The sequence below is a fragment of the Dama dama genome, chromosome 33 (genome assembly GCF_033118175.1).
Source record: "Dama dama isolate Ldn47 chromosome 33, ASM3311817v1, whole genome shotgun sequence".
NCBI classification, from domain to species: Eukaryota; Metazoa; Chordata; class Mammalia; order Artiodactyla; family Cervidae; genus Dama; species Dama dama.
Genome location: NC_083713.1, coordinates 20,463,988 through 20,478,924, shown reverse-complemented (window position 1 = coordinate 20,478,924; position 14,937 = coordinate 20,463,988). Strand labels below are relative to the sequence as shown.

The following is a 14,937-nucleotide window of genomic DNA, read 5'->3' as shown; positions in this document are numbered from 1 at the left end:
ATGTCAAGCTTAACAAGGTGCCAACTCTAGTATGCAATCTATTTCACTTACTTTCTTAGTTATCTCATAAATATCTGTTGTTTCCTGCTATATATTTTTCACAGCAAAGATTCTACAAAGTACATTTAGTTCATAGCCTTTATTATACACACCTGAAGTACATAATAACACTGCTAATTGCCTACTTTTAATAATGACAGCAAATAACATAATATCACTGACTTGTTCCGAATGTTTAAAATGCAAAGGAAGTCACCTACTGGGAAGATGTCCTCGGCAAACAGCTAGCACAGAATAAAAGGAAGACTATTACATCCATTTAAGGAGTTACTCCCCCCAAAATTATAGAATCATATATATGGCTCTTCACTGCTACCCCTTCAGATCTGTCAGCGCGACGTGATAAAAAACAACTGACAACTCCCCAGGATTCAACACAGCATTCGAAAGAATCTGCTATTGACACCCCAGAGCCCAATGTCCAAGTTTTAGAATAAAAATGCTCACCTCTGCTAGGAAGTCCACTCCACATCTTGGCAGGGCTTCCACCAGCTTCAGGAACAACCAAGTTGGATAAACAAAACTTCCAGGATGTGGCCAGTGTCACACGCGGGGCTGCGGAGACTTGGCTCCAACCCTGATGATCTGTGTGACAGCCCTACGCTATATCAGCGCAGCTCCAAACCTCCCCAGATGCCGGCTTATTGCACTGCTCATTGAAAATCCTTTACACGCTGGCAACATTTTAAGGAAGGACAAGCACACTCTGAGTCATTTGGAAAGAAAACAGAGCCATTTCAATTCTATATCTCCACGCCTGCTGAAGCCAGAAGCACTGTCAACCTACAAGTCCGAGGTGGGTTTATGCTGAGAAACAGGCAACCTAAGCCTTCATTATCAATGCATGAAATCAGCCACTGTGATCAAATTCAAGCAAACCCCGAAAAGGATATGATTATGAAAGGCTCCACAGATTTAGCACCAAACCTTGTGGAATGAAGAAATCGTCTATTGAAATTGTGTAAATGTTAAAAATAGCTCTGGCTTTTCAACAATGAGCAAAATAACAGAGAAGAAATCAGTGGTCTATATTATAAGGACCTATCATAAAAGCTACAGAAAAACAAAATAGCTATAGGTCCCTGGGACTTTTCTACAGACAAATGAAATCACTAGAGGCTATTACAACTGTAACAGCAACAAAAAAATTTCATATATTTGACACAGATGTTGTTAAAAAGCAAGTTAAATATCCATTAACCCCTGAGTGCCTGTCCCTAAATTAAAATAATAATAGTAAAAATGTGCAAGGTTATGCCAGGGCAAAATACTATCAATTTTACTCTAAGATGAATTTTTAAACAATAAACATTTAAATATATTTAGTCTGTGTAATGAGAAAATACACATACAAGGAAGAGAATATTTTTAACCCCATAGTCTCTCATTGCTTACTATGTTTTTTAAATCTACAGCTCATTAAATCCATACATCCCTAACCCAGCCACCCTCAAATTTATACCTTTACCTTTCACCAGCCTTCCTCTTTTATTAGTAAAATATAAGATGCAAGAGCCAGTTGACGTAGATTTAAAAAGGCACAAGGTGGCTAAATCCCAGAAAATAGCAGCAATGATTTGAGATAACAAAATATAGAGCTTTGACATGTGCATGCAAAGTGCAAAGTAAAAGGGACATAAAACATTTATCAAAAAAATCATAAAAATAACTGGGAGAAATTCCCAGTAGGCAGCACTGACAAAGCACATATGTAAGGTTCTATTCAAAGTTTGAAAAATGAGTTTTAGGTTCCCATTGAGACTCTAAAGGCAGAGCAAATCAGGATCTAATAAATGCAACTCCTGATTTGCAGATCTTCTATAGATAACCGTATTCAATTGTTATAATACTCACAGCTCTTAGACATAGATATATTTAGTAGTATCTAATCTAAAACATCTGCATAAAAATAAAAACTATGCCACAACACATATTTACAGAACACAGCACACTGGAGCAACATTAAACATCAAACTCCCCTAAGTAGTCTCATGTCCCTAGGTGTGGAATTGCCTCCTTGCAGGACACTAGCTGCTTGTTCTTCCTTGAAGACAGTTACAGACATATATGAGTGGAGATGCACATGTGTGTGTTGAAGGGGGAAGTGGTTACACATACTCAAGTCATAAGAGAATGTACTAAATCTTTATGATCACTTTTGCTGCCTGAATTCCATTCATTTAGTGCCTCGTGAATAACCTAGGACAACAACTGAATGGACTATGAGAAATGGCATTGGGTATCACTGATTCAGAAATTATTTCATGTCATCTCTCTCTGTTCTTCTGTACTTTTATTGTCTTAGAAGATAGTCTATGAGATATTGTGTGCCTAGAACTCATATTATTATGAGAACTCATATAATACATGCAACTCCCTGGTAATAAGAAAAAAGCTTAAAATAAAAACCAAAATATTTAATTATAGGTCCTCCATCCCTTATCTAAAATCCCTAGTGCCAGATGCATTTCAGAATTCAAATGCTTTCAGATTTTATAAAGATAACACTCTGCTTATACTGTGAATTATATAATACTTCCAGTAGAGTCGAGGGCAACAGTCTATAATCAGACATAGTAACAATTCTGCAGCAAAATATGTGCATATTAATACTAGACAGGATAAATAAAGACTACTGTTAACCTCGCATCAGTTCAGGTCAGGTTTTGCCATCAGTATAAATTACAAAACCTTCTAATTTTCAGAGTTTCTTAGTTTTGGGGAACTGCAGGTAAGAGATTATGGATGTGTACAAATTGTTTACCTAAACTACTATAAGGTTATCGGTTGGAAAGCAGTACCTCAGCAGTGTTCTCTGGCTCAGGCAAGAGATTTGGAGATGAGTACTGCTTTAACAGGATAAGGAAAAACTACGAGAAGGTGCTATTAAGACTGAGACACAAAGGAGAGCAGAGATGTCGCTATAATGCAAGATGGCAAAACTAGAACATGGGAACAGAAGGTGAGAAGAAGCCATTCAGAATTCCCGCGCCAAGGCGTTGTGAGATACAACGGTGAGAGCGCCGAGCATTCATTGGTGACCTACTCTACACTCAGTAACAGAGAGCAAAAGGGACTTTTACTCTATAATAATAAATAGTAGTATAATAAATAATAGTACAAAGTAATGTAGACTGAAAGGGACTTGACATAAATACTTCTTTTAGCAACCTATACTTTATAATTTTCAAAAGTAAATTTTAAAAGGAAAATGTGTTTTCAGAATGAAGCATAAAACATTGGTTTATCTCACCCTTTTCTCATTGTTCCCCAAAACAACACATCCACAATATTAAACATCACATGTGAGAATTTCAGGGGAAAAAAAAAGCTTTATCTTCTGAAGTAAACATCCATATTTTATTTTATACACTATTTGGGACAGGAGTTCTTTAAAATCACTTACAGAAAAAAAGTAACACTCTACAATCTATATTCAAACTGCATAACATTAAAGCCCATTTTAAAAATATATTCTTAAGACACATGAATATTATATTGTGTTTACTTGGAGTTTTCCTATGAGTCTATTTCCCAAATAAATACTTTTTTATACTAAGTAAATTGAAGAGTATTAACACAGCAAAGCATTGACACTGGACTTAAGATTTCAGACCTACAGAATATTCACCATCTTCTATGAGATCTTTTCAAAAAATTAAAAGTTGCAGTTATAACACAAAGGAAGGACAAGTCTAGAGCTCTAATGTATAGCATGATGACAAAAATAATACTGTATTGAACACAACTGACCCTTGAACAATGCCAGGGATAGGGGCCTGACCCTCCTCACAGTGGAAAACTCGAATATAATTTATATAGTCGGTCCTCCTTATCCAAAGCTCCTCCATATTCGAGGCTCCTCATATTCACAGCTTCTCTGTATTCACAGACTCAACTAATTGCAGATCGTCTAGTACTGTAGGGTTTACTAGCAAAAAGAACCTGCGTATAAGTGGATTGCAAGGAGATCAAACCAGTCAATCCTAAAGGAAATCAATCCTGAATATTCATTGGAAGGCCTAATGCTGAAGCTGCAGCTCCAATACTTTGGCCACATGACGCGAAGAGCTAACTCACTGGAAAAGACTCTGACGCTAAGACTGAAGGCAGAAGGAGAAGAGGATGATAGAGGATGAGATGGTTGGATGGCATCACCAACTCAATGGACATGAGTTTGAGCAAGCTCTGGGACTTGGTGATGGACAGGTAAGCCTGGGATGCTGCAGTCCATGGGGTCACAAGGTCAGACATGACTAAGCGACTGAACAACAACATAAGTAGACCTATGCAGTTCAGACCTATATTGTTCAAGGGTCAAATGAACTAGAAATTTGCTGAAAACTAGATTTCAGGTACTCTCACCACACACAAAAGAAGTAATATATGAAGAGACAAATATATTTAATTAGCTTGACTCTAGTAATCACTTCACTATGTGTTTATCCACTCATTATGTTGAACACCTTAAATATATACAACTTTTATTTTTAAAAAATTAACAACTATAGGTGTGTGCTGCTAAGTCGTTTCAGTCGTCTTGACTCTTTGCGACCATATGGACTGTAGCCCACCAGGCTCCTCTGTCCATGGGAGTCTCAAAGCAAGAATAATGGAGTGGGTCACCATACCCTTCTCCAGGGGATCTTCCTGACCCAGGGATCAAACCCATGTCTCTTATGTCTCCTGCACTGTAGGCAGGTTTTTACCACTAGCACCACCTGGGAAGTCCCCCAAAACGACAGTTAACCCCTCAAATAAAGGCCTTTCCTGAGTGCCTTTTGGGAACCAGACTTGCAGTGGGGAAGAATCCTAAGGGCGTTTGGGAGAAAAATGGTCTTCCTATTCACTGTACAAAGTACAATGGCATATGTGGCTATAATGGCTATAATCTAGAATACGATCCCAAGTCATGTTCCTGTGGAAAAAAGGCAATAGCGTTTATTCATTTCTGACAGTACAACATAATTTGGCCAAATCTTTCTTTAGCAACCAAAATGGTGCCCTGGTGGTATGATGAAATCCTTGCAATTTCTAAAAGTAACTGATTATTTGGAGTCAGTAACTGCCCAGGAATAAAATCAACATCTCTTTACATCACATCCACATAAGAAAAGATAAAGTTTCAGAATATGTGGGCCAACATCTCTGAGCTGCAAGACAGGCCCACCAGAGACAGCCCCTTGAAAATGAAGCGGGCCGACGTGATGGAAAATGCCATCATATGCAGCCCCTGAAAAATACTATACCCAGACCACCCAGTTCCTCTAAACTCCTCATGTGATCAGGAGAAGTGCAAACATGTTTCTCAACTTGCCTTAAGAACTGGATCCAGAAAAACTGTGATTGCCGAGGAGGAACAGCACCCCCATGGTCAGCTATACCATTGTACAAGGTTGTCTAACTTGGAGCAATGTCCAACACCCTCCTTGGCTGTGATGCCAACGAAGTATGAAAGTAGAACATCTGTGTGAAGAAAGGTGGTCAGTCGGGGTGACCATACATTCATCCCCCAGTGAGAATCTGAACTCAATAATCTTAGTTCCTATTGAGCCAGCTACTGAAAGCCTTTCTCCTTAGATAAGCTTAAAATAGATCATACATGTATTCTATTGTAAGACACCCATATTTAGGGTGCCTTTGATGATTCGGATCACTCAGCCACCCAGACACTTATCATGACAGTCTTTAAATTTCAAAATCTAAAAATTTTAAATCTTAATTCTTCAAAGACTGAAACCCAAGATGATATAAAACAAGTTATCTGTTAATAAATATGATACATGTAAAAGTTCATAGTCCAAAGTATTCTTAAAGCAAAAGACTATCTGTCCTTCACTAAAATAGGGCCAATCACTCCTATTAAATCTTTTTTTAGAAGTTCCACTCAAACTCCTTTACATATCAACTCCTTAGGGCTCTGTACTTATATAATCGACATCCTTCTTTAACATTTTTATGCCACATGTACAGAATATAGAGCTGTTCTTTAAGGACTTTTTCAGGTGACCTAAGGTATAGTTCTAGATTTCTGACACAATCCGTAATGGCTAGGCTCTATCTCAAAACATTTTGGAGGTCTGGAATTATAACTTGAGACTTCATCCTATTCCAAATTGCTGTACTCTCATTCATAAGGAATTTCAACCTCAATTAAGTCCTACAATATAAAACTCAATTCAACTTACCTGGGGAGTACAGATATGGGCCACTAACTCTATTCTTATTTGGAAGAATTAAATTACAATTTTGCAAAATGCTTAGAAACTTATAGTGATCAATACTGGATAAGACAAAGAGTCAGAAAAATAGATAAGTATTCTCTCTACTGTGTCATCATTGGGTCTGAATTATTCCAAGAGATAATTCCTATACTCTCTCATAAGGATCTGGGATTTATACCAAGGAAATCATATGCTCTATTTTCAATGATCTCATCTGTGATATTTTGACCAAGACTTTTTCCCCTTCCAAGTCTGTCCCTTCCTGCAAAACTATAGAAATCACATGGGCTCTATCTAATAAATGAGTTACACAGTAATTCCTCCATGAAAAGATGTTATGGACTTATAACTAAGAGGTCTAAGGAAATAGGTGCATTGAAAATAATTTAACTCACCTACCTACACACCAAAATGCTTTATCTACCTAGTATCCTTACTGATAGAAACTCACTGATACTCACTGACACACGATTAATCTAATATACATTCACTACGGCACTTACATTTTGCAAAAGATTTCATAGTTAAGTTATAAATGCACACTGATTCATCAAAAATGAAGAAAAGGAATGTATTTAAAACCATATGTTTCTCCTGCAAAAGGAAAAGATATTATCATATCGATGAATCTAGTCCTATCTCTGCATCTATCACACAACACTTTGTTTGTAGTTAATATATTTTAAAATAGACTGTAATTTCTTCCAGAGAGAGATATTAAGATATTTAAGTAGTCTGTTTAATTTCTAAAAATTGGAGAAAAAAATCTCCCCTACCCCTTCCTCATTTCTCTTTCTCTCTCTCTCACACACACACCCTGATTCCTCCTACAGATTCTACCTAAAGCACAGAAGATGCTAAAAAAAAGTCTGTCAAATGAGCGTGTCCCGACCCACATACATTCTCATGTCTCTGTACATCACTTTCCACACTATTGCTAAGTTCCAGCAAATCTGGTGGGATGAGGAATAAGGCAAATATCTTCTTTTCAGTATACTGTGGCACCATCTTGTGGTAATTCTAGAGTGTTACAGTTTTGCATTTAATTTCCAAAGTTCAACAGTGTCTGAGAAAATGCTTTTGAAGATAAATTTTACATTTTAAATATATATGAGCTTCCGTGTAAGAAATGTGACTTATGTTCTTGAAAAGCCTCCACACACATAGTAATAGTCACAATATCTATCACAGTGCTCTGACCCTAGAAGCTGTTTCTTGATTGTAGATAGGAATGAGAGTAAGGGATCATCAATAACAAGCACACAGGTCCTATGTTTTTACACTTTTCTTTGTTTAGTCATTCTTATATTTTATGGCTAAAATAACTTCCTCTTAGATTAAAAATAAATTCTCTTTGACTGGAAAAAAGAAGGAAAGAAAAAAAAAAAACAAAACGGAAGCTCCTGGAGGCATCAAAGAGAAGCACAGAATATGGCAGCAAAGAAAAGAACACAGTATAAAACGCTCCAGCTGACAATCCAACCTCAGATCTTGCCCTCCATTTCCACCTCCAAACCATTACCTCCACTTCCTGTTACAAAATCCATCCTTACTTTCTCCACTCTGCCCCCACAGCGTCCTCAGCTTAAAATCTACTCAGTTTAGCCAGACGAAAGATGCCACCTCTCACACCAAGAGGCAGAGTCTCGCTTTCTACCAGGTGAATCTGTGGTCTTGTGACTGGTGTGGACCAAAAGAACCCTGTGGTTGCAGCTTCCAGTCTAGCTACCCAGCAGCGTGACTCTGTGACCCACGTGTGATGAAGCCTAGCCTAACCTCCAAGAGGAAAGTCTGCTGACGAGAGTGACCCAGCCTGCAGCCAGCATCACCTGCTGGACGTGCCTGAGGCCATCTGAGACGACCAAACCCAGGTGATGCGTCAGCTGCCTGCAGCCTCCAGTGAGTCCCAGATGAGAACCACAGAGCCAAAACCAGCCCCCGTCTCTGGCCCACAGAATCATGATGAAAATTTTTAAATGTAATGAAAAATAATAATAATTATAAAGCCTTCTGCCAATCTTCCCCAAATCTCTGATCTTTCTTTCTAATCCTCTTACTCAATTTCAGGCACGACTCAGCTTTTTACACATGTCAAGCTTTTTCTCAATTTATGATTCTAAACGTTCTCTTTACTCCCTTTGAATTACTTCTCCCCACTCTGCTTGACTTAATTGAAGGTGGGAGAGAAAATGGGCATTTTAGTTAGTAAACAATGGGGAAAAAGTAAACACTGATGATAAGAAAATAGTCCTGAATCCTTTTCATTTGTACTTTGTGAAAAATTTGTTGTAAAAGAATTATGAGAGGTAATGTAGAGATAGAGATGGATCTTAGAGTTTGAATCTTTTTGTGTGGCCTTAGGAAAAGGCTCCAGATCTCCTTCCCTCTGGATTTACTTCTCTGTAACATGAGGATGTTCATACTTATCTTGTTGGTTTGTGAGGCCTAGAGCCATTATTTTAATCTTTTCGTGATAACTCTATCTCCAGCGCACCTCAGATCAAGCACAGGTGTGTCTCTCTTCCCACAATTCAGCAGAACCTCCGTGCTCTTGGTCTGATCTCACAGGTACCATCCATTGCCAAAGGCAGGATCACAGGTCAGCCCCTAAGAGAGAATCCGTTGCCATTCTGAGGAAATATGGATCCTTAAAGCCCAGAATGAAATCAATCCTCCCCAACATAATCCTTGGGGCAACTGGATTCTCCAGGACAGATACATACCCTCCCCAAGGAGAACAGAATGTGAAGTTAACATTTATTCCTCTATCTGGAGATTTACCTGCTTCTAATTTGAAAATGGAGATGAGATGGTTGGATGGTATCACCAACTCAATGGACATGAATTTGAGTAAACTCCGGGAGACGGTGAGGGACAGGGAAGCTTGGCATGCTGCAGTCCATAAGGTCGCAGAGTCGGACACAACTTTGTGACTAAATGGCTGGAAAGGGGAGAGTGTCCGAGTCTCACGTATCAGTAAATGAGAAGGGGGGAGTCCTCTGAACAGTGAAACCCAGCCTTACCACATAGACCGGATGCAGCCAGAGAACTTAGGGCCCCTATTTTCTGACTGAACTTGCACATCAGGTAAATTCTCTGAGCAGGAGTAACCTATAAGCACACGCTAGGCTAATTCTGCCCAGCTCAGCTAATGTCCATAGATGAGAGGCAGTAACACCATGGTGAAGAATCGGGCTGCAGAATCAGACTGCCTTGTTCCAAGTTCCAGCCTTGCCTCTTTTGGCTGCTACCCAGCCTCTTTATTCCTCGTTCGCATTGTCCATTATAATAATAGTGTCTGCCTTGAAAATCTGTTGAGAGGCTTCAACTGACATAACCTTCTTAGCACAGTATCTGGCATAAGTATCTGACATAGCTGCATTCACCCACCAAGCAGCAGTCTTGCACGCTGCCTTCACTGTTTTTATGATCCTTAAGGAGGCCCAGAGTTACTCAGACAGCTCCCAATGAGGGGGGGAGACTGGTTGAGGGATCGGTGGGGCTATGTTACTCTATTTCCATGACATCATCCCTCTTTTTCCCATGGGTCAGTGGATGCCCCAGAGAAAGACAAGGAACGAAGAGGCCACCTTTCTCTTTCCTGACTATTTCCCAATTACAAATTTATTTAAAGTAAGAAGCTCCGTTTCTGGGTATAAATCCTCCTTGTTGGGTTAGTGTTCTCAGAGCCTGATGCTGGACAGGGAGCTTCCATATCATCTGGGAACTTGTTAGAAATGCAGGTTCTCAGGCTCCATCCCCAACCTACTGAATCAAGAACTCTAAAGATGGAGCCCAGCATTCCGCATTAGAACACATCCTCCAGGTGATTCTGACGCATGCTAAAATTCGAGACTCACTGGGTTAAACCATCAGCTATTAATGCATCAACTTACTTATATTTCTTAAGTTCAGATTCACCTCAGAGAATGAGAATGGTGACTGGAATAGAGATGGTAGAGAAATATTACAGCGATGGGCACTCAGGATGAAGGACAGGTCTCAGTCTTTGACAGCAGAGGGCAGGATGAGGGTCACTAGCCACTCTGGACAGGAAAGAAAGGTGGTCAATTTTGTCTGAAATTGGGAAGGTGTCTGTGCATTCAGCAGGTCCTGGGGAAATGACACCTAAGCTAGGATGTCTGAACTTGTTGGGAAAGGTTCTGGTTGATGTAAACCAGAGTGGGATAACAAGAGAACTTAAACAAAAGCTCTGAATTCCAGCAGTTGTCCCTGATTTCTTTACATGTGTGTTTGGGCAACTATGTTTTTCCTATGCCTCTGACCCCACGAGACAAGGATGACTCTTCTCTCTGTTTCAATTCCATTATACTTTGCCAGATGGATGTTCCTTCCTTCCCCCTACACATATTTCATTGCAATAATAATAAACTATTTATAGTTCACCCAACATGCATTCACATTGCTGCCCTCTCTACCTGGAATGTTGTTTTTCCTTGAATAACCTGAAACTCATTTTATAAAATTTACTGCAAATATCACATCCTCTAGGAAGCCTTCTCTGATTGTTACAAAGTTGACCATTCCTTTCTCTGTGCCATATTTACATTATCTGTAGATCATCACTGTTCTCAGCATATCACATTGTCATTCCCTTATCTGACCTCTCCTGACACTTAAGAAAAGGGATTGTATTTTATTAATCTCTGTAGCTACTTGATAATTCTTAAAAATCAAAACCCCCAAATCTGTGTTCATTATCATATCTGATGATGTTACTAGAATTGTAACATCTTTATTATAATTTTTAACTGAAATTTTGATTAAGATAATTAAAGGTTCACATGCAGTTATATGAAATAATACAGGGAGTTCCTTTGAGCACTTTGTCTCACTACCACTGAATGTAACATTTTATAAAACTATAGAATAACATCACACTCAGGATGCTGACATGGATACAACCTACCAATCCTATGCAGATTTCCCCAGTTTTACTTCAAGTAAAAATGGTTCAAAATTGGGAAAGGAGTACATTAAGGCTGTATATTGTCACTCTGCTTATTTAACCTATATGTAAGTACATCTTGCAAAATGCCAGGCTGGATGAAGCACAAGCTGGAATCAAGAATGCTGAGAGAAATATCAATAACCTCAGATATGCAGATGACACCACGCTCATGGCAGAAAGGGAAGAGGAACTAAAGAACCTCTTGATGAAAGTAAAAGAGGAGAAGAAAAAGGCCAGCTTAAAACTCAACATTCAAAAAAATGAAGATCATGACATCCAGTCCCATCACTTTATGGCAAATAGATGGGGAAACAATGCAAACAGTGACAGACTTTATTTTTGGGGGCTCCAAAATCACTGCACATGGTGACAGAAGCCATGAAATTAAAAGACGCTTGCTCCTTGGAAGAAAAGCTATGAACAACCTAGACAGAATATTAAAAAGAAGAGACATTACTTTGCCAACAAAGGTCTGTCTAATCAAAGTTATTATTTTTCCAGTAGTCATGTATGGATATGAGAATTGGACCATTAAGAAGCCTGAGTGCTGAAGAATTGACTCTTTTGAATTGTGGTGTTGGAGAAGACTCTTGAGAGTCCCTTGGACTGCAAGGAGCTCAAACCAGTCCATCCTAAAGGAGATCAACCCTGAATATTCATTGGAAGGACTGATGTTGAAGCTGAAGCTCCAATACTTTGACCACCTGATGCAAAGAGCTGACTCATTTGAAAAGACCATGATGCTGGGAAAGATGGAAGGCAGAAGGAGAAGGGGACAACGGAGGACAAGATAGTTGGATGGCATCACCGACTCAATGGACATGAGTTTGAGCAAGCTCTGGGAGAGGGTGATGGATAGGGAAGCCTGGCGTGCTGCAGTCCTTGGTGTCTCAGAGTCGGGCACGACTGAGGGACTGAGCAACAAGTGTGTATTCACGTGTACGTGCACACATGCATGTGTGTGTCACCCCTGTAGAGTCCTGAATCCACCACCACAGGATCCCTCATGTGACCTTGTATAATCATATCCATGTCCCTCTGTCAGGGAAGGGAAGCCGTAACACTCAGGAAGCACTAATTATCCTTTAAACTTCTGTCATGTCAAGAATGTTATACAAATAAATGCATTCATAGTATGTATTGATAAATTTGATTTTTTTCACTAGCATAATTCCCTAGAGATTCATCCAAGCTGTTGCAAGTATCAATAGGTTATTATTCATCTAGTAGTTTTATTTTCACACTTCCCTTGATGACTAATGCTCTTGAACAGCTTTTCATGCACTTATTTCTATCTGTTAATCTTCAGTGAAATTTGTCTTCCTATCTTTTGCCCATTTTCTAGTTGGATTGCCTTTCTTTTCCCCCCACTGTTGTGTTTTGAGAGTTCTTCATGTGACTAAATCATTTGTTGGATATGCAGTTTGTAAATATTGTCTGCCATCTGTAGCTTATATTTTCACTATCTTCCCATGGTATTTTACCAAGCAAAAGTTCTTAATTCTGAATGAAGTCTAATTTATCAATTTTCCTTTTTTGGATCATGCTTTTGGTGTCAAGTCACAACTCTTTGCCTAACCCTAGGTCCCAGAGAATTTCTTCCATTTTTTTCTCTGAAAGTTTTGATATTTTTTTTTTTTAATTTTTTTTTTAAATTATTATTATTATTTTTTTCCAGTGGGTTTTGTCATACTTTGATATGAATCAGCCATGGATTTACATGTATTCCCAATCCCGATCCCCTCTCCCACCTCCCGCTCCACCTGATTCCTCTGGGTCTTCCCAGTGCACCAGGCCGGAGCACTTGTCTCGTGCATCCCTCCTGGGCTGGTGATCTGTTTCACCATAGATAGTATACATGCTGTTCTTTTGAAATATCCCACCCTCACATTCTCCCACAAAGTTCAAAAGTCTGTTCTGTATTTCTGTGTCTCTTTTTCTGTTCTGCATATAGGGTTATCGTTATCACCTTTCTAAATTCCATATACATGTGTCAGTATGCTGTAATGTTCTTTATCTTTCTGGCTTACTTCACTCTGTATAATGGGCTCCAGCTTCATCCATCTCATTAGGACTGGTTCAAATGAATTCTTTTTCATGGCTGAGTAATATTCCATGGTGTATATGTACCACAGCTTCCTTATCCATTCATCTGCTGATGGGCATCTAGGTTGCTTCCATGTCCTGGCTATTATAAACAGTGCTGCGATGAACATTGGGGTGCACGTGTCTCTTTCAGATCTGGTTTCCTCAGTGTGTATGCCCAGAAGTGGGATTGCTGGGTCATATGGCAGTTCTATGTCCAGTTTTTTAAGAAATCTCCACACTGTTTTCCATAGCGGCTGTACTAGTTTGCATTCCCACCAACAGTGTAAGAGGGTTCCCTTTTCTCCACACCCTCTCCAGCATTTATTGCTTGTAGACTTTTGGATAGCAGCCATCCTGGCTGGCGTGTAATGGTACCTCATTGTGGTTTTGATTTGCATTTCTCTAATAATGAGTGATGTTGAGCATCTTTTCATGTGTTTGTTAGCCATCTGTATGTCTTCTTTGGAGAAGTGTCTGTTTAGTTCTTTGGCCCATTTTTTGATTGGGTCATTTATTTTTCTGGAATTGAGCTGCAGGAGTTGCTTGTATATTTTTGAGATTAATCCTTTGTCTGTTTCTTCATTTGCTATTATTTTCTCCCAATCTGAGGGCTGTCTTTTCACCTTACTTATAGTTTCCTTTGTAGTGCAAAAGCTTATGGAAAAAAGACAACCTCTTTAACAAGTGGTGCTGGGAAAGCTGGTCAACCACTTGTAAAAGAATGAAACTAGAACACTTTCTAACACCATACACAAAAATAAACTCAAAATGGATTAAAGATCTAAATGTAAGACCAGAAACTATAAAACTCCTAGAGGAGAACATAGGCAAAACACTCTCCGACATAAATCAAAGCAAGATCCTCTATGACCCACCTCCCAGAATATTGGAAATAAAAGCAAAACTAAACAAATGGGACCTAATGAAGCTTAAAAGCTTTTGCACTACAAAGTTTTGATATTTTTATGCTTTACTTTAAATCTATGATCCATTTTGGTTAATTTTTATATATGGTGTAAATGTTTGTCTTAGGAGTTGTTTTTGTTTTGCTTATAGATGTGCTATTGCTCCAGCATCATTTGTTGATAAGGCTATTTTTATTTCATTGAATTGATTTTGAATTGTCCAGAGTCAATTGAGCATATCTGTGAGGATCTACAGTTCTGGATTCTGTAGTTTTTTTTTTTTTCCATTGATCTACGTGTCTACAGCTCCACAGTATGTGTATGTGTTAGTCACTCAGTCGTGTCCGACTCTTTGCAACCCCATGGACTGCAGCCCACCAGGCTCCTCTGTCCTTGGAATTCTCCAGGCAAGAATGCTGGAGTGCACTGTCATTTACTTCTCCAGGGCAACTTCCCAACCCAGGGATCGAACCTGGGTCTCCTGTATCATAGGCAGATTCTTTACCATCTGAGCCACCAGGAAAGCCCCTATTCCTCTGCAAAACAAAGCAAACAACCAAAAAAACCCCACCACTGTTTTGATTACGTCAGCTATACCGTAAGCCTTGATATTGCACAGAGATTTTTTCCTACTTCATTTCTTTGTCAAGATTGTTTTAGCTGTATAGCTGTGCTTTGCTATTTTAGG

The 14,937-nt window shown here is 39.1% G+C and overlaps 1 protein-coding gene across 3 annotated transcripts in view; it reads right to left on the bottom strand.

Moving 5' to 3' along the window:
- The window catches only part of ZNF385B (zinc finger protein 385B), a 342,813-nt gene that overhangs the window by 317,585 nt on the left and 10,291 nt on the right, over positions 1–14,937 (bottom strand). Inside the window, exon 2 of one of the 3 annotated variants that reach the window (XM_061135163.1) lies at positions 508–645. The exons of the other annotated variants lie outside the window; for them this stretch is intronic. Coding sequence (XP_060991146.1) covers positions 508–645 — 138 coding nt within the window. The remainder of the gene's footprint in view (positions 1–507; positions 646–14,937) is intronic. 3 annotated transcript variants of the gene reach the window in all.